Source organism: Eubalaena glacialis, chromosome 8, assembly GCF_028564815.1.
Source record: "Eubalaena glacialis isolate mEubGla1 chromosome 8, mEubGla1.1.hap2.+ XY, whole genome shotgun sequence".
NCBI classification, from domain to species: Eukaryota; Metazoa; Chordata; class Mammalia; order Artiodactyla; family Balaenidae; genus Eubalaena; species Eubalaena glacialis.
In genome coordinates, this window is record NC_083723.1 from 49118627 (window position 1) to 49140809 (window position 22183).

Here is a 22183-nt window from a genome sequence, read left to right on the forward strand (position 1 = left end):
CGTCAATTACATGAAACATAAAAATTTTAAGTATTATACTGCTTTTGCCTTCAACACTGTAAATTTAGCTAATAGGTTTTTGTTGGGGCCCTGTTAATGATCTTCACCTTTGTTTAGCTAACATGGGAATTCTTTGAACATTTTATATAAAACATTTAATTTTGACACATATCAGTTTCAAGAGAAAATATTTTTAATTAAAAAGAAAAAAGATAATTAAGTATTGTCTCAAAATGAAAGTAAACTATTTGAAGACTAATTGTTAGATTATTTAAAAATGGATCATTGCATGTCCTACACTCTCGTTTATTAGATTCTCGGTTATGGCTTAGCTTTGCTAGAACCCAACAGAAATACTATTGAAAAACATGGGAAACAAGATGTAAAACAGCAAATGTTTTGAATAAGGCTATTAATATCCAAAATGCAAATAATACTAATAAGGATACTGACATTCCCCATTTGGTTACTCCAATGATTCTAGAGTGTATACATCAGGAATGATATACAATGAGCTTGCCTGTTATATTTGGAGGTAAAGCAACATTCTTTTCAGAGCTCATTTTATGGCTTAGATATTAGAGCAAGATGTTAAAAAAAGAAATTTTAGCTGAGAAAAAATTTTAAAATGAGATGCTAGCTGAGGATGCAAAAATCTTCAAAGTTGGTGGCCAAGAATCATTTAGATGATTTCACCTATGTTCAAGCTATACAATAGTTGGACACTGGAACTTACAAAGTTTTTTCCTTTCCCTTGAAAAGGATATTTTGTCTGAGACAGTTGTGTCATGTGTCTTACAAGCCCCAGGGTGAGAAGCAGGTGCCAGGGAAGGGGCTTTGATGGGACCTCAAGAAGCACTTACTGTTGAACATGCCATTTGTAGGACATTGTGGACAAATGTCTAAAGGGTGAGAGAGAGACTGACAGGTTTCATTGGACACAGAGGCCAGGCGCAGTGGCTATACTGATATCAACCTGAACTTCTAGAGTGTGTCCAGGAAAATACACAAGACAGCTTCCTACGGAACAGATGGGAGACATAGTCACGCAAAAATGCGATGGCATGAGGTCACCTTAGGTCCTGTACAAGAAGGCTGAGTGAAAAGACTTCAGAAGTTCCTGGTGGAACTGCAACCTGTCTCAGATAAAGAATGAGGACACACCAGTCAGAGGAGAAATGCAGTCATGCTTACCCAGAAAATTGCAAGGGAAAGAACTCCAGAAAGAGGAAATTCCAGAAACTCACAGAGGGGCCAATGAAAGAAAAGTCACCCTTCTTTAAACGTCTGACAAGACCAGAAAGTTGAGAAGTGAGGTCCCTCTGACAATGGCAAAAGACATTTTCCTGAACCCCTCTCCTCTTCTCCTGATACGACACCAAGGGTCAGACACTGACTGTAACAGCTTAGAGAAGAAGAGGAGCGCAGTCAGGGTCAGGAGAGAAGACGCCTCTGAACATCTCCCTACTCAGGAACCTGCCCTCCCTCCCATGGTGTGCCCAAATGGGGACCGGTAGAGTGAGCGAAGGTTCAATTTTAAATGAGGTTGGACACTCTATTACATTAGACTGGACCTTTTAATTGCTGGCAAACAACTGTCTGTACTCTCTAAGAGTGACCTTGAAAGCCATGGGGTCTGCTGGAGTCATCAAACAGGTCCAGGGAGAAGACCCAGTCCCACAGAGCAGATTGAAAGGGACTGTGGGAGGTAAAATAAAGTTGTTTATTATTATACTCCATGAGTTGACATAACGGTTGCTGCTGGATTCGTAGGTAAAATAAATAACAACTGTAGTCTCAGAATAAGTTTATTTCTCATTGGTCTACTCATCTGCCTCTATAACCCACCTGAAAAACGAGAGAAGACAAAAGAAAGAAAACCAAGAAACAAATGCTTCATTAATAGATACAAAAGCAGTACTTAGCTTAATAAATCATTCTCTTTGTGACCTGTTTGCTTACATCCTGGTTTAGAGACTCACTCCACCTAAGCAGGGTTTGAACTGCTTCCAAAATGAGTAACATTTTCAGATGGAAGGATCCCAACAATTCATTAACTCAAGAAGTCAACTAAGTAGCATAACCAGAGAGGATTGGACATTTTTTTTTTACTGTCAATCATGACTCCATTAAAAAAAAGAGAGAGGAGGAGAGAGGGAGAGATTTTCAGCTTGTATATATTACTCCTAAAGTTTACATAGAGAGGGCTCTGGATTTTACATGAATTATTGCTAGGACTACTTAAGGCCAGCTGAGGTGGAGAATGTTCCCTTGTAGTCAGTGACAGATGCCATGTAGTTCAGGATAATTTGTTTAGAAACCATAGGTCCTTAAACCATATTGTACAAGTGTCAAACACTTTCATTATTATGATGTCTACACTGAACAGGTTTCTCAAGCATCACTTATAAATTAATGATAAATGGATATAAATGTCTACAGTTGACCACATTTTTCAAGGACTATTAAAATTCCTCTGACTCTAGAGATGGGGTAGGTTAAGGGCAGGGAAACCTAGTTTCTTTAACTTCAACTATGAGAAATTTACACATGGAGGGGAGAAATGACTCTCTTCTACTCTGTTTTTCCAACATGTTTTCCCCCATCCTAGCTGGACAAGGAAATAATAAACCTTATGGTCCAAATCCAAATACAAACTATTTAATTAAATTGTTAACAATAATTTACATTTACTCATCCATTTTGGACTAATTCAAATCCCATGCACAACATGTGATCTTTTTTCCCCCTCCCTGATTTCCTACTATGTGATCTGTCTCATTATTTTGGACATTTAAAAATTTTCTGACTTGTCTTATTTTAACTGTGTTATGTCTTATCTTCCTAAGTAGGGCATGAGCAATGACAAGACCTGAGTTTTATATTCTGTTAGACGTTCTTAGCACCAAGAGTAGATACTCAAATTTTTCTATGGAAAAAATAAACAAACAAAAAACCCTGACTAAAGTAGGACAAAATAAAGAAAATTATTCAAAGTTCAGTTACTAAAAAGTATTCCAAGTTTTACTTCTACAAACACATACAATAAGTTTCAATCCCAGAGACTGACAAAACCAAATCAATCAAAGCAGCATTATTTTAGACATAATTCTGCTAGAAAATACTTTCAACGATGCTTAAGTCATATTTAGTTATTTGATTTTTTAAAAATATGTTCTCTGTACATTAAATATTTAGTGGATAATGCTAAAAACTAGTATTACAGAATAACGATGTAGTCTTTAATTCTCTGAGTTAAGTTGTAATGTATTCCCTCCTGACGATGTCACCATCAACAACAGTTAACAATACTGAAGGGAGAAAACTGACAGAGTATCAGCAAATGTGAAGAAATCTGCAGCAGATTAGATTTTACAAAGCTTAGATTAAATAAAGAATCATAGAGAAGTTTTATAGAGGCAGATGAACTCTTACATAAGCAAGAGAAGTATTTGTACATGTTAGCAGATTTTTCAATCTTTACAATGCAGTGTGGAGAAAAATTATTTCAAGGATTTTTACTTGCAGTGAATACTTTCCAAGATATCTCCTGAAAGAAAAATAAATCCTTCCAGATAATTTCCTTGTAGAACTACCTAATCTTTATAATTTTCTCTGAACAGAAAATATACACTCTTCTTTTTGATTGTCTGAGAAAACTTTTATGTTTGCCTCAGGAAATCTACGTTAATTAGAAAAAAAAGTCCCCTAAGCAAATTATTTTTTTCAGAGAACTTGTTTTCTACTCCCTCTCTTTAAGTGTAGTGATCAACGTGATTGATTCCTGAACACTTCTTCCACCTAAAGCAGTTGATTGATATAAGCAAATCACAGCTTCCCCAGCACTGTTTCAAGTAAGTATAAGAATTGGAATTGACATGTTTCTGGCCAATGAGATGTGAGGGAGAGTTCTTTAAAAGGTTTCCTTGCTCCTAAGGATGAGACATAGTGAGTAATGGTCTTTTATTCCTTTACATTTCCTTGTCTGGATGTGACCCATGAAACTGTTATAACCACTTTGCTACCAACCTAAGGATAATGCCAACACCAACAATGGCAGACAGAAGAGACAGAAAGAACTGGATCATTTACAACATTGTTAAGTAGATGATATTACCATTTACATAGCCACTCAAACTCTGTACATTATTCTTATTCTATAATATAACAAATTTCCTTATTTTTTACCAGCCCAAGTAAGATGTCTTTTAAGCTGACAGCACACTAATTGATTAAAGAGTAGTATATTGGTTGCACACTCAAGAGAGGAAAAGATAACAAAATTACCAACTCAAAAAACAAAATGAACATTATTTAGTATCCTTTATGTGTAAGACACTGTACTATGTACGAAAGGAGAATCAGAAGTGCAGAAAAAATAGTTCCCCTATTCAAGGAGTATAATATAATTAAGAGGGTCATATATTTACACAAATGGATAATAATAGTTCTATCAGGTAGGACATCTGACACTTGTATAAATATATAAAATGCTCTAGTAAACACAAAGAAGAGTTATATGTCTCCTGAGGATAAGGAAGCCTTGGGGAGCAAGAGGCGGTAAAAGAGCAGTATTAGGTAAGTGCCTTCAAAAACAAAGAGTGAGATGAGCAAGAAAGTGAATGTCAATTTCACAGAGTTGTAGCAAAAGCACAAAACTTGAAAGTTATTCATTTTGTAACATGGCAGTTAGAGTAAAAGAGAGAAAGAGGAAAGCAGAAAGTAAAGTACTAGTGAGGGAACGAGGAAGAGTGGATAAAAATGAGACTGGAAACAGAGCAGAAATGGGTGGGAAGGGCCTTAGAAGTCAATAGACTGGAAACAGAGCAGAAATGGGTGGGAAGGGCCTTGAAGTTTATTCAAGTTTCTTGGAAATCAAGAACTCCCAGAAGCGTGTAAACAGGGAAGAAATATGATCAGATTTTTGTTTTTTAAGAGATAATACGATGGTCATGGTGAATGGATGAGATGGGGAGAAAATGGAGATTCTCTTTCACAAGATAAACCCAGATGAATAATGGTATTATCACTTATACTAGAGAAAAATATTGAAGGGCTTGCCACCTTCTCAGCGTGGCCTATTGGCTGAGGCTTTTGTTGGTACTGCGTCACAGCTTGGTTCTCCCCTTGTCTAATGCTACTTCCTTAGTGATGCCCTCACAAGTGTTGATCCCAAGAACACTCCCTTACAAATATCCTATAAGCTAATCTTCATATCATAGTTGGCCTCTGGGGGAACTCAACCTACAACAAAACTGTTGGGAGTGGTTAAATACAGTTCCAGATATTTGTCCTTGGAATGGGATCACTTATGTCTGGATCTGATTACTCCATTTTGATCTAGTGTTGGGAGAAGGGAATGTTGAATCAATGTGCATTATCTGTCCCAAACCTGTCCCAGAGAGGAATCCACAGGGTACCTGAACTAAAGAGAGGCCTTAGGGAGCAACTCTAGAAAAAGCCTACTTAAATACTGAGGCATCACATCCCTGGTGATACTTATACTTGCCCTTAGGTCTATTAAGTCCCTGTAGAAATAATTTTTTTAAAAAGATCAGAATCTTATCTCTCTTACCAAAATGTCAGAGAGTTAAAAAAGAAATTCAGTCTACTTAATTTTTACTTTCTAGATGGTAGAAATGCCCTGAAAGGTCTAATTTTGACTTTCTCCCTCTACAGCCATTTACTCATCAAAGTTTATTGATGATATACCTGCCCCATTCATTGCAGAAGACTCAAAATCTAGTCTGAACAGAGTAAAGATAATAACAAGGATATTATTAAATATTTATTATGAAATTACTTTTGTAAACGATTTTGCTATTACTTCTGGTGATTCCACTCTAAAGGCTTGTGACAATTATGAAATGACACTGGCTATTTTTCAATAGGCACTTCAAATAAACATATATCCTAAATTTTGATACTTCAAATACTCTCTACAGAATTTTTTTTTAATTTCCCAGAGGAAAAAATTCCCAACCAGTCACTCATAACTCAATTATGTGTTGTAGATTGCTTTAACTCTAAAGAATACAACGGACGTCCTTCAGCCCCAGAGTCCCAACATGTGTGGTTTCTTCCACAGAGGAGTCTGGATTTTTGCGGAGGGGCACTGAGCCAACGCAAACGATGTAGGTCTAAACACTGTGAAACTACTACATCTTGACACTTACTTGCTACTGTGGAATAAGTACCTTTTAGCACTGGTGTGATTTATATCAATTTTAAAGGTGGATACCTACATAAACATAAATTCTTACCTTTACATGCATAATCCCTTTATGAATGGTTCATTTTACAAAGATAAAGAAAAATCAGTTAGGCAGAAAATCTCTAGTACAGACCCTAATTTTATAATATGTTCAAATGACCATTTATTTCAATAACATCATATGGGAAAGCAATATTTCACAAACATTTATTTTATTAAATATTAGCACATTTCAAGCATGGAATATGGCCAAAGAGAGATTTGCTTAAAATAGCCACAGAAGGAAGTTAGCTATCAGAATTTATTTTAAGCAATGATCTAATACACTCAGTTCAGATAAATGGACTTTTTCTTCCAATCCCTGAAGGCAGAGAACAGCACAAGAACAAATTTCCTTAAAAGTATGAATTGATTTTTGCTATTATCTAAGACTGAGACATATTTGGAAAACTGCTTTGTTAGCTATGTAGTGTCTTTTAAAGCAAAACTTCAAAGTTGAATAGGATTTTCTTTGGCTTCTTTCATAAAAAGAGTCATCCCCTACTAAGATATTTACTGATGATTAAGGTATTAGTTGATACCATCTATAGGCTCTACTAGGAGTATGAGTACTTAAAAAAAAATTCCTAAGGAAAAAATACACCCTTAAGAATAAATGGGGAGGAGCTTCAAGATGGCGGAAGAGTAAGACATGGAGATCACCTTCCTCCCCACAGATACATCAGAAATACATCTACACGTGGAACTGCTCCTATACAACACCTACTGAACGCTGGCAGACCTCAGACCTCCCAAAAGGCAAGAAACTCCCCACGTACCTGGGTAGGGCAAAAGAAAAAAGAAATAACAGAGACAAAAGAATAGGGACAGGACCTGCACGTCTGGGAGGGAGCTGTGAAGGAGGAAAGGTTTCCACACACTAGGAAGCCCCTTCGCGGGCAGAGACTGCAGGTGGCAGAGGGGGGAAGCTTCAGAGCCACGGAGGAGAGCGCAGCCACAGGGGTGCGGAACGCAAAGCGGAGAGACTCCCGCACAGAGGATCGGTGCTGACCAGCGCTCACCAGCCCGAGAGGCTTGTCTGCTCACCCGCCGGGGCGAGCGGGGGCTGGGAGCTGAGGCTCCGGCTTCGGTCGGATCCCAGGGAGAGGACTGGGGTTGGCGGCGTGAACACAGCCTGAAGGGGCTAGTGCGCCACGGCTAGCCGGAGGGAGTCCGGGAAAAAGTCTGAACCTGCCGAAGAGGCAAGAGAATTTTTCTTGCCTCTTTGTTTCCTGGTGCCCGAGGAGAGGGGATTAAGAGTGCCGCTTAAAGGAGTTCCAGAGACGGGCGCGAGCCGCGGCTATCATCGTGGACCCCACAGACGGGCACGAGACGCTAAGGCTGCTGCTGCAGCCACCAAGAAGCCTGTGTGCGAGCACAGGTCACTCTCCACACCTCCCCTCCGGGAAGCCTGTGCAGCCCGCCACTGCCAGGGTCCCATGATCCAGGGAAAACTTTCCCGGGAGAACGCACGTTGCGCCTCAGGCTGCTGCAACGTCACGCTGGCCTGTGCCGCTGCAGGCTCGCCCCGCATCCGTACCCCTCCCTCCCCCTGGCCTGAGTGAGCCAGAGCCCCCGAATCAGCTGCTCCTTTAACCCCGTCCTGTCTGAGCAAAGAACAGACGCCCACAGGCGACCTACACGCAGAGGCGGGTCCAAATCCAAAGATGAACCCCAGGAGCTGTGTGAACAAAGAAGAAAAAGAGAAATCTCTCCCAGCAGCCTCAGGAACAGTGGATTAAATCTCCACAATCAACTTGATGTACCCTGCATCTGTGGAAGAACTGAAGAGACAACGAATCATCCCAAATTGAGGAGGTGGACTTTGGGAGCAAAGATATATATATTTTTTCCCCTTTTTCTCTTTTTGTGAGTGTGTATGTGTATGCTTCTGTGTGTGATTTTGTCTGTATAGCTTTGCTTTTACCATTAGTCCTAGGGTTCTGTCCATCTGTTTCTTTTTTTGTTTTTTGTTTTTTTTTACTTTTTAAAATTTTTTTCTTAATAATTATTTTTTATTTTAATAACTTTATTTTATTTTATCTTCTTTCTTTCTTTCTTTCTATTTTTTCTCCCTTTTATTCTGCACCGTGTGGAAGAAAGGCTCTTGGTGCTGCAGACAGGAGTCAGTGCTGTGCCTCTGAGGTGGGAGAGCCAACTTCAGGACACTGGTCCACAAGAGACCTCCCAGCTCCACGTAATATCAAACAGTGAAAATCTCCCAGAGATCTCCATCTCAACACCAAGACCCAGATTCACTCAACGACCAGCAAGCTACAGTGCTGGACACCCTATGCCAAACAACTAGCAAGACAGGAACACAACCCCATATATTAGCACAGAGGCTGCCTAAAATCATAATTACGGCCACAGACACCCCAAAACACACCACCAGACGTGGACCTGCCCACCAGAGAGACAATATCCAGCTTCATCCACCAGAACACAGGCACTAGTCCCCTCCACCAGGAAGCCTACACAACCCACTGAACCAACCTTAGCCACTGGGGACAGACACCAAAAACAACAGGAACTATGAACCTGCAGCCTGTGAAAAGGAGACCCCAAACACAGTAAGTTAAGCAAAATGAGAAGACAGAAAAACACACAGCAGATGAAGGAGCAAGGTAAAAACCCACCAGACCTAACAAATGAAGAGGAAATAGGCAGTCTACCTGCAAAAGAATTCAGAATAATGATAGTAAAGATGATCCAAAATCTTGGAAATAGAATAGAGAAAATACAAGAAACGTTTAACAAGGACCTAGAAGAACTAAAGAGCAAACAAACAATGATGAACAACACAATAAATGAAATTAAAAATTCTCTAGAAGGGATCAATAGCAGAATAACTGAGGCAGAAGAACGGATAAGTGACCTGGAAGACAAAATAATGGAAATAACTACTGCAGAGCAGAATAAAGAAAAAAGAATGAAAACAACTGAGAACAGTCTCAGAGACCTCTGGGACAACATTAAACGCACCAACATTCGAATTATAGGGGTCCCAGAAGAAGAAGAGAAAAAGAAAGGGACTGAGAAAATATTTGAAGAGATTATAGTTGAAAACTTCCCTAATATGGGAAAGGAAATAGTTAATCAAGTCCAGGAAGCACAGAGAGTCCCATACAGGATAAATCCAAGGAGAAACATGCCAAGACACATGTTAATCAAACTGTCAAAAACTAAATACAAAGAAAACATATTAAAAGCAGCAAGGGAAAAACAACAAATAACACACAAGGGAATCCCCTTGTTAATAAGGTTAACAGCTGATCTTTCAGCAGAAACTCTGCAAGCCAGAGGGAGTGGCAGGACATATTTAAAGTGATGAAGGAGAAAAACTTACAACCAAGATTACTCTACCAGCAAGGATCTCATTCAGATTTGATGGAGAAATTAAAACCTTTACAGACAAGCAAAAGCTAAGAGAATTCAGCACCATCAAACCACCTTTACAACAAATGCTAAAGGAACTTCTCTAGGCAGGAAACACAAGAGAAGGAAAACACCTACAATAACAAACCCAAAACAATTAAGAAAATGGGAATAGGAACATACATATCGATAATTACCTTAAATGTAAATGGATTAAATGCTCCAACCAAAAGACATAGACTGGCTGAATGGATACAAAAACGAGACCCGTATATATGCTGTCTACAAGAGACCCACTTCAGACCTAGGGACACATACAGACTGAAAGTGAGGGGATGGAAAAAGATATTCCATGCAAATGGAAATGAAAAGAAAGCTGGAGTAGCCAATTCTCATATCAGACAAAAAAGACTTTAAAATAAAGACTATTACAAGAGACACAGAAGGACACTACATAATGATCAAGGGATCGATCCAAGAAGAAGATATAACAATTGTAAATATTTATGCACCCAACATAGGAGCACTTCAATATATAAGGCAAATACTAACAGCCATAAAAGGGGAAACCGACAGTAACACAATCATAGTAGGGGGCTTTAACACCCCACTTTCACCAATGCACAGATCATCCAAAATGAAAATAAATAAGGAAACACAAGTTTTAAATGATACATTAAACAAGATGGACTTAATTGATATTTATAGGACATTCCATCCAAAAACAACAGGATACACATTCTTCTCAAGTGCTCATGGAACATTCTCCAGGATAGATCATATCTTGGGTCACAAAGCATGCCTCGGTAAATTTAAGAAAATTGAAATCGTATCAAGTATCTTTTCCGACCACAACGCTATGAGACTAGATATCAATTACAGGATAAGATCTGTAAAAAATACAAACACATGGAGGCTAAACAATACACTACTTAATAACCAAGAGATCACTGAAGAAATCAAAGAGGAAATCAAAAAATACCTAGAAACAAATGACAATGAAAACACGACGACCCAAAACCTATGGGATGCAGCAAAAGCAGTTCTAAGAGGGAAGTTTATAGCAATACAATCCTACCTTAAGAAACAAGAAACATCTCAAATAAACAACCTAACCTTACACCTAAAGCAATTAGAGAAAGAAGAACAAAAATAACCCCAAAGTTAGCAGAAGGAAAGAAATCATAAAGATCAGATCAGAAATAAATGAAAAAGAAATGAAGGAAATGATAGCAAAGATCAATCAAACTAAAAGCTGGTTCTATGAGAAGATAAACAAAATTGATAAACCATTAGCCAGACTCATAGAGAAAAAAAAAGAAGACTCAAATCAATAGAATTAGAAATGAAAAAGGAGAAGTAACAACTGACACTGCAGAAATACAAAGGATCATGAGAGATTACTACAAGCAACTCTATCCCAATAAAATGGACAACCTGGAAGAAATGGACAAATTCTTAGAAATGCACAACCTTCCGAGACTGAACCAGAAAGAAATAGAAAATATGAACAGACCAATCACAAGCACTGAAATTGAAACTGTGATTAAAAATCTTCCAACAAACAAAAGCCCAGGACCAGATGGCTTCACAGGCGAATTCTATCAAACATTTAGAGAGGAGCTAACACCTACCCTTCTCAAACTCTTCCAAAATATAGCAGAGGGAGGAACACTCCCAACTCATTCTACGAGGCCACCATTACCCTGACACCAAAACCAGACGAAGATGTCACAAAGAAAGAAAAGTACAGGCCAATATCACTGATGAACAGAGATACAAAAATCCTCAACAAAATACTAGCAAACAGAATCCAACAGCACATTAAAAGGATCATACACCATGATCAAGTGGGGTTTATCCCAGGAAAGCAAGGATTCTTCAATATATGCAAATCAATCAATGTGATACACCATATTAACAAATTGAAGGAGAAAAACCATATGATCATCTCAATCGATGCAGAGAAAGCTTGTGACAAAATTCAACACCCATTTATGATAAAAACCCTGCAGATAGTAGGCACAGAGGGAACTTTCCTCAACATAATAAAGGCCATATATGACAAACCCACAGCCAACATCGTCCTCAATGGTGAAAAACTGAAACCATTTCCACTAAGATCAGGAACAAGACAAGGTTGCCCACTCTCACCACTATTATTCAACATAGTTTTGGAAGTGTTAGCCACAGCAATCAGAGAAGAAAAAGAAATAAAAGGAATCCAAATCGGAAAAGAAGAAGTAAAGCTGTCACTGTTTGCAGATGACATGATACTATACATAGAGAATCCTAAAGATGCTACCAGAAAACTACTAGAGCTAATCAATGAATTTGGTAAAGTAGCAGGATACAAAATTAATGCACAGAAATCTCTGGCATTCCTACACAGTAATGATGAAAAATCTGAAAGAGAAATTATGGAAACACTCACATTTACCATTGCAACAAATAGAATAAAATATCTAGGAATAAACCTACCTCGGGAGACAAAAGACCTGTATGCAGAAAATTATAAGACAATGATGAAAGAAATTAAAAATGATACAAATAGATGGAGAGATATACCATGTTCTTGGATTGGAAGAATCAACATTGTGAAAATGACTCTACTACCCAAAGCAATCTACAGATTCAATGCAATCCCTATCAAACTACCACTGGCATTTTTCACAGAACTAGAACAAAAAATTTCACAATTTGTATGGAAACACAAAAGACCCCGAATAGCCAAAGCAATCTTGAGAACGAAAAACGGAGCTGGAGGAATCAGGCTCCCTGACTTCAGACTATACTACAAAGCTACAGTAATCAAGACAGTATGGTACTGGCACAAAAACAGAAATATAGATCAATGGAACAGGATAGAAAGCCCAGAGGTAAACCCACACACATATGGTCACCTTATCTTTGATAAAGGAGACAAGAATATACAGTGGAAAAAAGACAGCCTCTTCAATAAGTGGTGCTGGGAAAACTGGACAGCTGCATGTAAAAGACTGAAATTAGAACACTCCCTAACACCATACACAAAAATAAACTCAAAATGGATTAAAGACCTAAATGTAAGGCCAGACACTATCGAACTCTTAGAGGAAAACATAGGCAGAACACTCTATGACATCAATCACAGCAAGATCCTTTTTGACCCACCTCCTAGAGAAATGGAAATAAAATCAAAAATAAACAAATGGGACCTAATGAAACTTAAAAGCTTTTGCACAGCAAAGGAAACAATAAACAAGACCAAAAGACAACCCTCAGAATGGGAGAAAATAGTTGCAAATGAAGCAACTGACAAAGGATTAATCTCCAAAATTTACAAGCAGCTCATGCAGCTCAATATCTAAAAAACAAACAACCCAATCCAAAAATGGGCAGAAGACCTAAATAGAGTTTTCTCCAAAGAAGATACACAGATTGCCAACAAGCACATGAAAGAATGCTCAACATCATTAATCATTAGAGAAATGCAAATCAAAACTACAATGAGATATCATCTCACACCGGTCAGAATGGCCATCATCAAAAAATCTACAAACAATAAATGCTGGAGAGGGTGTGGAGAAAAGGGATCCCTCTTGCACTGTTGGTGGGAATGTAAATTGATACAGCCACTATGGAGAACAGTATGGAGGTTCCTTAAAAAACTGAAAATAGAACTACCATACGACCCAGCAATCCCACTACTGGGCTTATACCCTGAGAAAACCATAATTCAAAAACAGTCATGTACCAAAATGTTCATTGCAGCTCTATTTACAACAACCAGGACAGGGAAGCAACCTAAATGTCCATCAACAGATGAATGGATAAAGAAGATGTGGCACATGTGCACAATGGAATATTACTCAGCCATAAAAAGAAATGAAATTGAGTTATTTGTAGTGAGGTGGATGGACCTAGAGTCTGTCATACAGAGTGAAGTAAGTCAGAAAGAGAAAAACAAATACAGTATGCTAACATATATATATGGAATCTAAGAAAAGAAAAAAAAAAAAGGTCATGAAGAACCTAGGGGCAAGACGGGAATGAAGACACAGACCTACTAGAGAATGGACTTGAGGATATAGGGAGGGGGAAGGGTAAGCTGGGACAAAGTGAGAGAGTGGCATGGACATATATACACTACCAAACGTAAAATAGATAGCTAGTGGGGAGCAGCCGCATAGCACAGGGAGATCAGCTCGGTGCTTTGTGACCACCTAGAGGGGTGGGATAGGGAGGGTGGGAGGGAGGGAGACGCAAGAGGGAAGAGATATGGGAACATATGTATAGGTATAACTGATTCACTTTGTTATAAAGCAGAAACTAACACACCATTGTAAAGTAATTATACTCCAATAAAGATGTTAAAAAAAAAAAGAATAAATGGAACGGAGCTATAATGGCAGAATGAAAGGACAAGTGTTTCAAATTCTAGCACATAATCAGCTGTTTATTCCACCTTACTGTAAACAATATCTAGGCTGCAGAATAATAATAATTCCAAAAAAAATAAGATAACCTTATGAGTTTGTGTGTTTGGACTAACACAAGTCAAGAACAACTACTGGAAATATTTTAGCCCTCATTCTTCTTCTAGAAACCCAGATTACATGGAATGCATGCATATACATTTGCATTCAAAGATTATTTCTTTATCATACCTGAGCATTCATAAAAAATTATTCCTTTTCCTTTGGTGGACCTCAAAAATGTGTGGAACAACTACTTAAAAATTAAATGATTAGAAGAGCAAAAACATTGTTTCTAATGCATGTGTTCATTAAGTGATAGTAACACATATGGTGACAAATATTTTGCCTATGTAGACTGAAGCCCTGAGTGCTGATAATATTCAAATAACTGAACCGATACTTAGTTATTTTAATAACTCAAAATTAGAGGATTAAGTTAAAGTGGTCATTGTAGGTGAAAGCCATATGAAGCTTCAAAGTCCAAGAATGACCTACAAATAACTCTGAATGGGAAGAAGTCTCTATTAACTCAGTGTTGGGAACTATTGACCTGAAAGCTTGAAATGGCTCCTAGTATTTCTTTTGCAATAGTATTTCTTCTGGCAAAGAAGAGAAAGAAAAAACAAAGTTACCTCATAGATGCAGAATAGGTCATATATTATGTCTTCTCATCAGTCATTCAACTCTTGTAGTCTTGGTATCCATTTTTGTTTGCATAGATATTGATATTTACTAAATTACTGGCTAACAATAATTGATAAAACAGTGCGACAGTCTTTTCTTTGGGTATCACAGTGCTAGTTGAAAATGTAGGATACAACAGCAATTGCTTTATGGGTTTTGAATAACTAGTATATATTTCTTTTAAGTGCTAAGATTGTTCTTAATGAGCCCACAAGTGAGGCATTATTCATCTTCACTATCTGAATGTGACTGGGCCATAGAAGAAACTTGCTCAGATATAAAAGGAGAGTGTGGAGAAACCAGTGTAGTGCTAAAATGCTACCAGAGTCACACTATCATTAAGTATGCTTATTTGTTCACTGAAAATTAATAAAAATTTACTTTTACAATTATTGCTACAGATATAAATATTAATATTTCATGAATAACTCATTTTCCAGCTTTTAAATCCAAAACTTTGCAGTAGTATCCATTTACTAACTTTTCATGCCTTTCATTCAGATTTTCAAAGGTTTTAGTATTACACTCACTCTTGTACTTAAATCCATAAAAATCCAAAAACATGCATCAGAGGCAATAAGTTCTTTTAACATGTTCTTTTTTGACATGTAAATGACCTACTGCATTTGACACTGAATCACTTAAAACAAAACAAAAGAGAAGGAAAAGGGCATAGATGAAAATAAATGCATCCAGTCAACTATATAGAAATAAACTGACCTTCTTAAAATTTTTGTTTAAGTCAACCAGACTGAGCAGGAAGATGTGGTCCTTGGCTCCCAGCAGCAGCCTGCCCCTCTCCTCATCTAACAGAATGGTTTGGAAATCCAGTCCTTCTGATGAGCCCAAAAAGGGAATACAGCTATTTGAAAGCAGCAAGTCTACGGGCAAGTAAAAGAAGGATAAAAAGAAAGAAAAAATTCTGAATAAGCAAAATCTTTATTTGCCTCCATACACACACTGTTCCACTTTGTAAATGCAGATACACAGCATGAAAGCTCCAATTTAGATATATGAAAACAATATATAGTTTTTAGCACATACTCATTTAGCAATAGATGCAACTTATTATATTTGATTTCATTGACACAATGTTTATCTTATTATCAAAAATGAATATAAAACATGTTAACACAAAAGCAATAAATGCAAAATTTCTCACAACGCTGTTTACCTTTTTTTTTATACCTTTTTTAAAAATAAATCTACGTATCTATTTTTGGCTGCATTGGGTCTTTGTTGCTGCACATGGGCTTTCTCTAGTTGCGGCGGGCGAGCGGGGGCTACTCTTCATTGTCCAGGTAGTTGTGGCGCACGGGCTTAGTTGCTCCATGGAACGTGGGATCTTCCCGGACCAGGGCTTGAACCTGTGTCCCCTGCATTGGCAGGCGGAGTCTTAACCACTGCGCCACCAGGGAAGTCCCTGCCTTCTTAAGTTATAAATTAAAGCATCTACCTACAGTAAGATTTGCAAACTGATCAAATTATCAATATATGCAAAGTAAGCAGCAAACTAAGTGCGTGATAAATCTCAGGCATTTTTTTTCCCTTCTACTTTTGATAGTGTTCAGATTGACCCCATGTCTGGAAGATTACACAGTGCCTATTTCACATATACAGCAAGATGTAAACAAAGAAGCACTGGATTCTGAAGGAGATGTGATCCTGAACCAGTGATGGAATTAGAATTATAAAGCAAGAAGGGACCTTAAAAATCAATTAATGCAAATTCATGATTTTATAAATGGAGGTGTTTAATTCCATCAAGATGAAGCCACATGCCCTAAAGTCACAAAACTAGGGTGGCAAAGCTGATAATATAACCTCAGTCCCAGTCTCCATTTATCTTTGGTTTATTACCGGGCCTAATTCTTTGTTTCAGTTATAATTGTGATATGAACAGATTCCTATTTAAATTTAGGTCTGAGGGTTAGTGGTTAGGACTCCATGCTCTCACTGCTGAGGGCCCAGGTTCAATCTCTGGTCAAGGAACTAAGATCCCGCAAGCCATGTGGCATGGCCAAAAAGACCAAAAACCAAAAAAAAAAAAAAACTAACTAAATAAATAAATTTAGGTCTGAGTTTACAGGAGCCCAAATCTTTTCAATATGTTTCACCCCAAGTACAAAACATACCCTCTCATTTTGTACAACCCTAGACTATTAATTACCAATAAGATAATAATATCACTCATCACTTTTATTAAAGTCCATTATATGTTACTGGACTTTAAAACTAAATCATTATGTTCAAGCAATTCATTATCAATTGATGAGAAAAGTAAAAAGAGACGATGTCTTAGAAACAGGCATCAAGATGCTTCTAAAATGTGTAATGGCAGTTTTCAATCTCTGTAAAATGGATATTTGAGTCCCTTAAATTTAAAGCCTATATATTCCGTCCATAAACTGTGGGCTTTATTACTATTTCATGTTTTTGAGAATTCCTGTCACTCTACTTTTCTAATTTACAATGGTTAAATGTTACTTCTTTTAGTCACTAAGATTTTTTGTCTTAGTTTTGACAAACTAAAAGGTCATATGCTGAAGAAGATACGAGACTATTTGAATTCTCAAGTGAGTGTGCCTTTACCAAACGTAAATGTCTTATTAATATTTATGAATCATGCTTTGTGCACCCTGGATCGAAGTCTTAACTCTACACGAATTATTTTTCTACTAAAGTTAAATAAAACATTAATTGTTTTTCAGACCAGAGACAAAATGGGATAATATATTTTAGCATCTTCAAATGTAGTAATAAGCCTATTTTTGCAGGGCTGATATCCAGTAAATATTCCATATTGATTGCAAAGTAGAACAGAAGGGAAAGAATGGAACCAAGAGAACAGACAAGACAGATAACGATCTAAAGCCTTAACAAGAGAAAACATTTCACACAAACCTTCATTCAATCAGGCAATTCTGTATCTTCCATGGGATTTCCCCTTGTTTAACTAAGAATGAAATGGGCAAAATGGAAAGTACGTAAGGGGATTTCCAAGAGGATATCTTGACCCAACTAATAGAGGAAAGTAGGTTTTAGGTTATAAATCCATACTATTTCAAGTGTCCATAGATTATAATCAACTATTTTGAACTATGCATTGCAATGTTAATTACAAAATGAAACATGGCTTAGCCTAATAATCAAGAGTGTGAGCTTTAGGCCCAGATCACCTGCATCATATCCTAGTTTTGCAACTCTGGCTGTGTGATCGAGGACAACAAATTTAAACTCTCTGTGCCTTCTCATCTATAAAATGGGGATAATAATTAATAGAAACTATGTAATATTAGAATATTAGAATAGTGCCTAGCACACAGGAAGTGCTATGTAACTATCAGCTATTATACTAATGATGTATTTTTAAAACTCTATATAAAATCTATAAAAAGAAGTCATATTTTCCAACTCATAATCCTCATGATGATTAAAGGAGGTAATTTATATAAAGTTCTTAGAACAATGCCTTGAAAATAGGAAAAGTTCAAAAAACATTAACTGTTACTTTGAATATTAAACTCTGGTTTGGGCCAAATGAGTTCTATTAAAGAGTATTATCTCACCTTCCATTAAATCTGACTTATGAAGATTAGAACAGCTCTATGTTTTTTAAAATAATATTGGAATAACATTAAAAAGCTACTCTGTCCACAAATATTTATAAGCTTCTAGTACGTGTTAAGCATTGAACATGCTGCTTAAGGCTGTGGAATGGCTGAGTCCTACCGTCAAGGAGCTCACAGATCCCTGTGCAAATAGATATGCATAGACAGTACAACATAAGCACAATAAATTATAATACAAGTGTATACAAAATGCTAACAAATCTTTCAAGTAATTAATTGTGCATCACCTTACAAAAGGAGGTGATACTTGTGAACAGTCTTGAAGGACAGACGGAAGCTTTACAGGAAAAACATAAAGAAAAGTTTATTCCAAGCAGAAGAGTACTAGAATGTACAAGGGTATACACCATCGTATATTACACTTACGTACTGCATGTTTAATGCTATCTCCTACTATGGGGTATGAGTTCCTTCAGGGCCAAGACCAGGCCTTACTTATCTTGGAAACCCCAGCACGTATCTCAGAGTCTGAGACAAATTAAGCACTTTAATAAATTTGGGGAATTGTAGTAGTTCAGTAGGCTGCAACAGAGAGAAGAGGCAGGGGCAGTGAGAAGTGAGGCTGCCTCCAGGTAATTAGGGCAAAAGACGGCAGGCTGCGGAGGTCGGGTACTATGTAGGTAACTGAAAGCCACTAAAGTATTTTGTGCAGGAAAAGTGACAGAGACTATAGCTGAGTATTACAAAAATAAGTCTGGCTGCAGTGTTCAGGATGGATGAGAATCAGGAAAGATGGGGGCAGAGAGGCTCCCCAGAAGTTTCTGAAACGTGGTGAGTCCCTGAATTATGGCAGTGCTAACGGGAAGAGGAAGACGTTTAAGAATCTTGAGTCTCATTTTCCGTCTCTACGCAAACAGTGAGAAAAATAAAGTTGAGGTCATCATTTGCTTTATTTTCTTTTACCATAACTAATACTATTGGTTTTAGTTTCAAACAAATTTGACAAGGAAAAACAGCTGCAAAAATAGTGACTAACCTGAAGGATTAACACTTCAAAATGATTTAACATTGCCTTGTAACAATGTTAGCATCAAAACGATTAAAGCATGCTTCCCCGATGCTTTGTAGCCAAACTAAATAACTGGACTTAGGCATTACATATGAAAATTTCTCAGGCTGATGCACACATTTTGAAAAGACCTTGGGACAGGGATTGGAACAGGTTCCCTCTTCCCCAAACAGTTTATCTTTCTTGCATTTCTGCCAAACCAAGCAAAGTCATTTTTGTTTCCACGGGATCATCAACAAAAGCCTAGAAAAAAAAAGTTAAATCCAGAGTCTGAATCTTAACACCTAAAGCTGATACACTCCCAGGGTTTCAGGAATCAGATATGGATGCGAGCTGTGCAGGCTGCAAACTCATGCAAGTTAAAGACTAATAATTTGGCAATATATTTCAAAGCTTTATTTTTTCTTTTCTTAAACTGGCAAGTCTCAGGCACGTGATTTTTAAGATTGTCCACAGTTTATAATCCTTTTGAACAGAAACTCCGTCTTTTTTTTTTTCCCCCTTTGGTGGTGGGGTGAATGGCTTCACAAATGCCATTCAGATAGGGCCTGCTCTGTACTTACTTAACCAATACAACCTTTCCTCAGACTTCTAGGTCCTAAATGCATTCTTTGTTCTATCTACCTAAACCTTTGACCGAAACTACCATAATCACGCCTTCTAGCTGTTCTTTCAGCAATTCATTGTCCTATCACCTTGTTCTCAGTTTGTAATCTCAATCACCCAGGCCCTCAAATTCCCACTCTTGTTCTCAATACATTCTTGAAAAATCTACAGCTGATTATTTCTAAAATAAACGCAGCAAAGTTATGATTCATCGTTTACTCCACTAGTTTAACTATGGAAATCATGCACATGATGGATTTTAGTTGAATGATGACACAGAGCAGATGTTCATAATCCATGATCAATAAACCACTGCAGAGCAACGGGATGGTTCTGAGGTTCAAAATTCCTATAAACAGCATGGTATTTTCCTATATTTGTATGTATGTGTGCATTGCTGAAGAGTATGTCCAGAGTTCATCAACATCTGCTGATATCTTACCAGAAGTCACAGGTAAATTTTATGTCTCCCACATACAGTTAATAACATATTTAGAATAATTTCTCATTTCTAACACAACAAAGTAAGTCTCTACCCTCATAAAACTAGATTTTTGAAAGCAAACAACTGACTCATCTAAGATTGCCAGGTACTGTGCACATGCTCCAACGACTGATAACAAGTTCCACTCTTATGGACCTCACAGCCTAGTGGAGAGAAAATGCTCATCCACAACAAAAATGAGAATATACATTTTTTTTCCCAGTGGCTGGAGACTTTATTTATCTAGTTATTTATTTATTTAGGCCACGCCTTGTGGCATGCGGGATGCAGGACCTTAGTTCCCCGACCAGGGATCAAACCCATGCCCTGGGGTTAACTCCGTGCATTGGGAGCACGGAGTCTTAACCACTGGACCACCAGGGAAGTCCCAAGAATATACTTGTGACAAAGGACAACAGTCCTTAAAGTAGTAGACTGTTAAATATTTTTAATAGTAAAATAGAAAGAACTTCCTCTCTGTGTCTCCATTAGCAAAAGCCAAATAACACAATTCTCGCCAATACAGTGGGTAGAGAAACTAAACGGTCTCTGATCACCTTCCAACCCTGGAGTTCTAGGGCATTAGAACCTAACATTGAACTTTGTTAAAACGGACAACGTATCAAGTAACAAACTGTCATTCATCTATTTACTCCAGGCCATTGCTCTGTTCTTTGGAGCAGGTAGTCTCTTACCTTTGGGAAGAACAGAAATACGGTATATGGCAATTAGAGCTAAAGGGAGATCTTCTCAATAAACCTGTTGGACTCCTCTGTTACCAATGCAGTGAGGTCCAGAATGGTTAAGTGGGCTTCACAAAACCAGTTTTCTCTTCGTGGCAAAATACAGCAGCAATGAATCCCCTCACCTACAGCCACATGCCCCTCCATGTGAGGGCAAGGCTGAAGATCCCACAGTCCCTGCTCCTATTTGAAATAAATGCTTGTTCTGAAAAGAATTCTTTGTATCTCCCTTTTAGTGTCCCTTCATATAATTGTTCATTCAGCCTGAAGAAACATTTGACCTGATGCTCTACAGTCTTCCTCGCTACCCCAGAGAGGAAAGGAGTGGTCAGTCACACTGAATCTAATAAATTTAGGATTAAGCAGCACAGACTTCCTCAATGTTTCACTGTTAAATGAATAAAATCCCAAACCCTTGAATTCCTGCATTTATTGCCAGAAATTCTATACTGGGTGGAGTTGACAATCTCTCTCACGAGAAGACTACATAGCTAAAAAATGGCTTCCCACATCCTTTCAAGAACACTTCACAGGAAGACCTTTTTTTAAAGAAGAAAATCAAAGTTATTAAAGGCAGAATTTCATGGGGTAAAAATAAAATCACCTTTGAGAAAAGTCAATTTCCAGTAGAATTTCTCAGCAGAGAAAGCTTACAGCCAACAAGGAATCCAGATCAAAACCCTGTCACCTTGGGGATTCCCTGGTGGTCCAGTGGTTAGGACTCGGCACTTGCCAATAAAAACAAAGCAAAAGAAACAAACAAACAAAAAACAACCTCCCAAAAAATACCCTGTCACCTTTCGCTACCATCTCAGGATATTCAGCACAAAAGCACAAATTCTTGCCACACCTACTCCCTCTTTTTCCTCAAGGAAATAGCCATTATATCAGTAGGGCTGTTCTGAGGGTTCTTGAATACAGTCACATCTCCAGT

At 37.7% G+C, this 22183-nt stretch overlaps 1 protein-coding gene across 4 annotated transcripts in view; it reads right to left on the bottom strand.

The window, feature by feature from the left end:
- The window catches only part of SEMA3D (semaphorin 3D), a 206956-nt gene that overhangs the window by 94456 nt on the left and 90317 nt on the right, over positions 1-22183 (bottom strand). For all 4 annotated transcript variants that reach the window (XM_061197666.1, XM_061197665.1, XM_061197663.1 and 1 more), the window contains one exon: positions 15496-15656. In XM_061197666.1, the coding sequence (XP_061053649.1) occupies positions 15496-15656 (161 nt within the window). The remainder of the gene's footprint in view (positions 1-15495; positions 15657-22183) is intronic.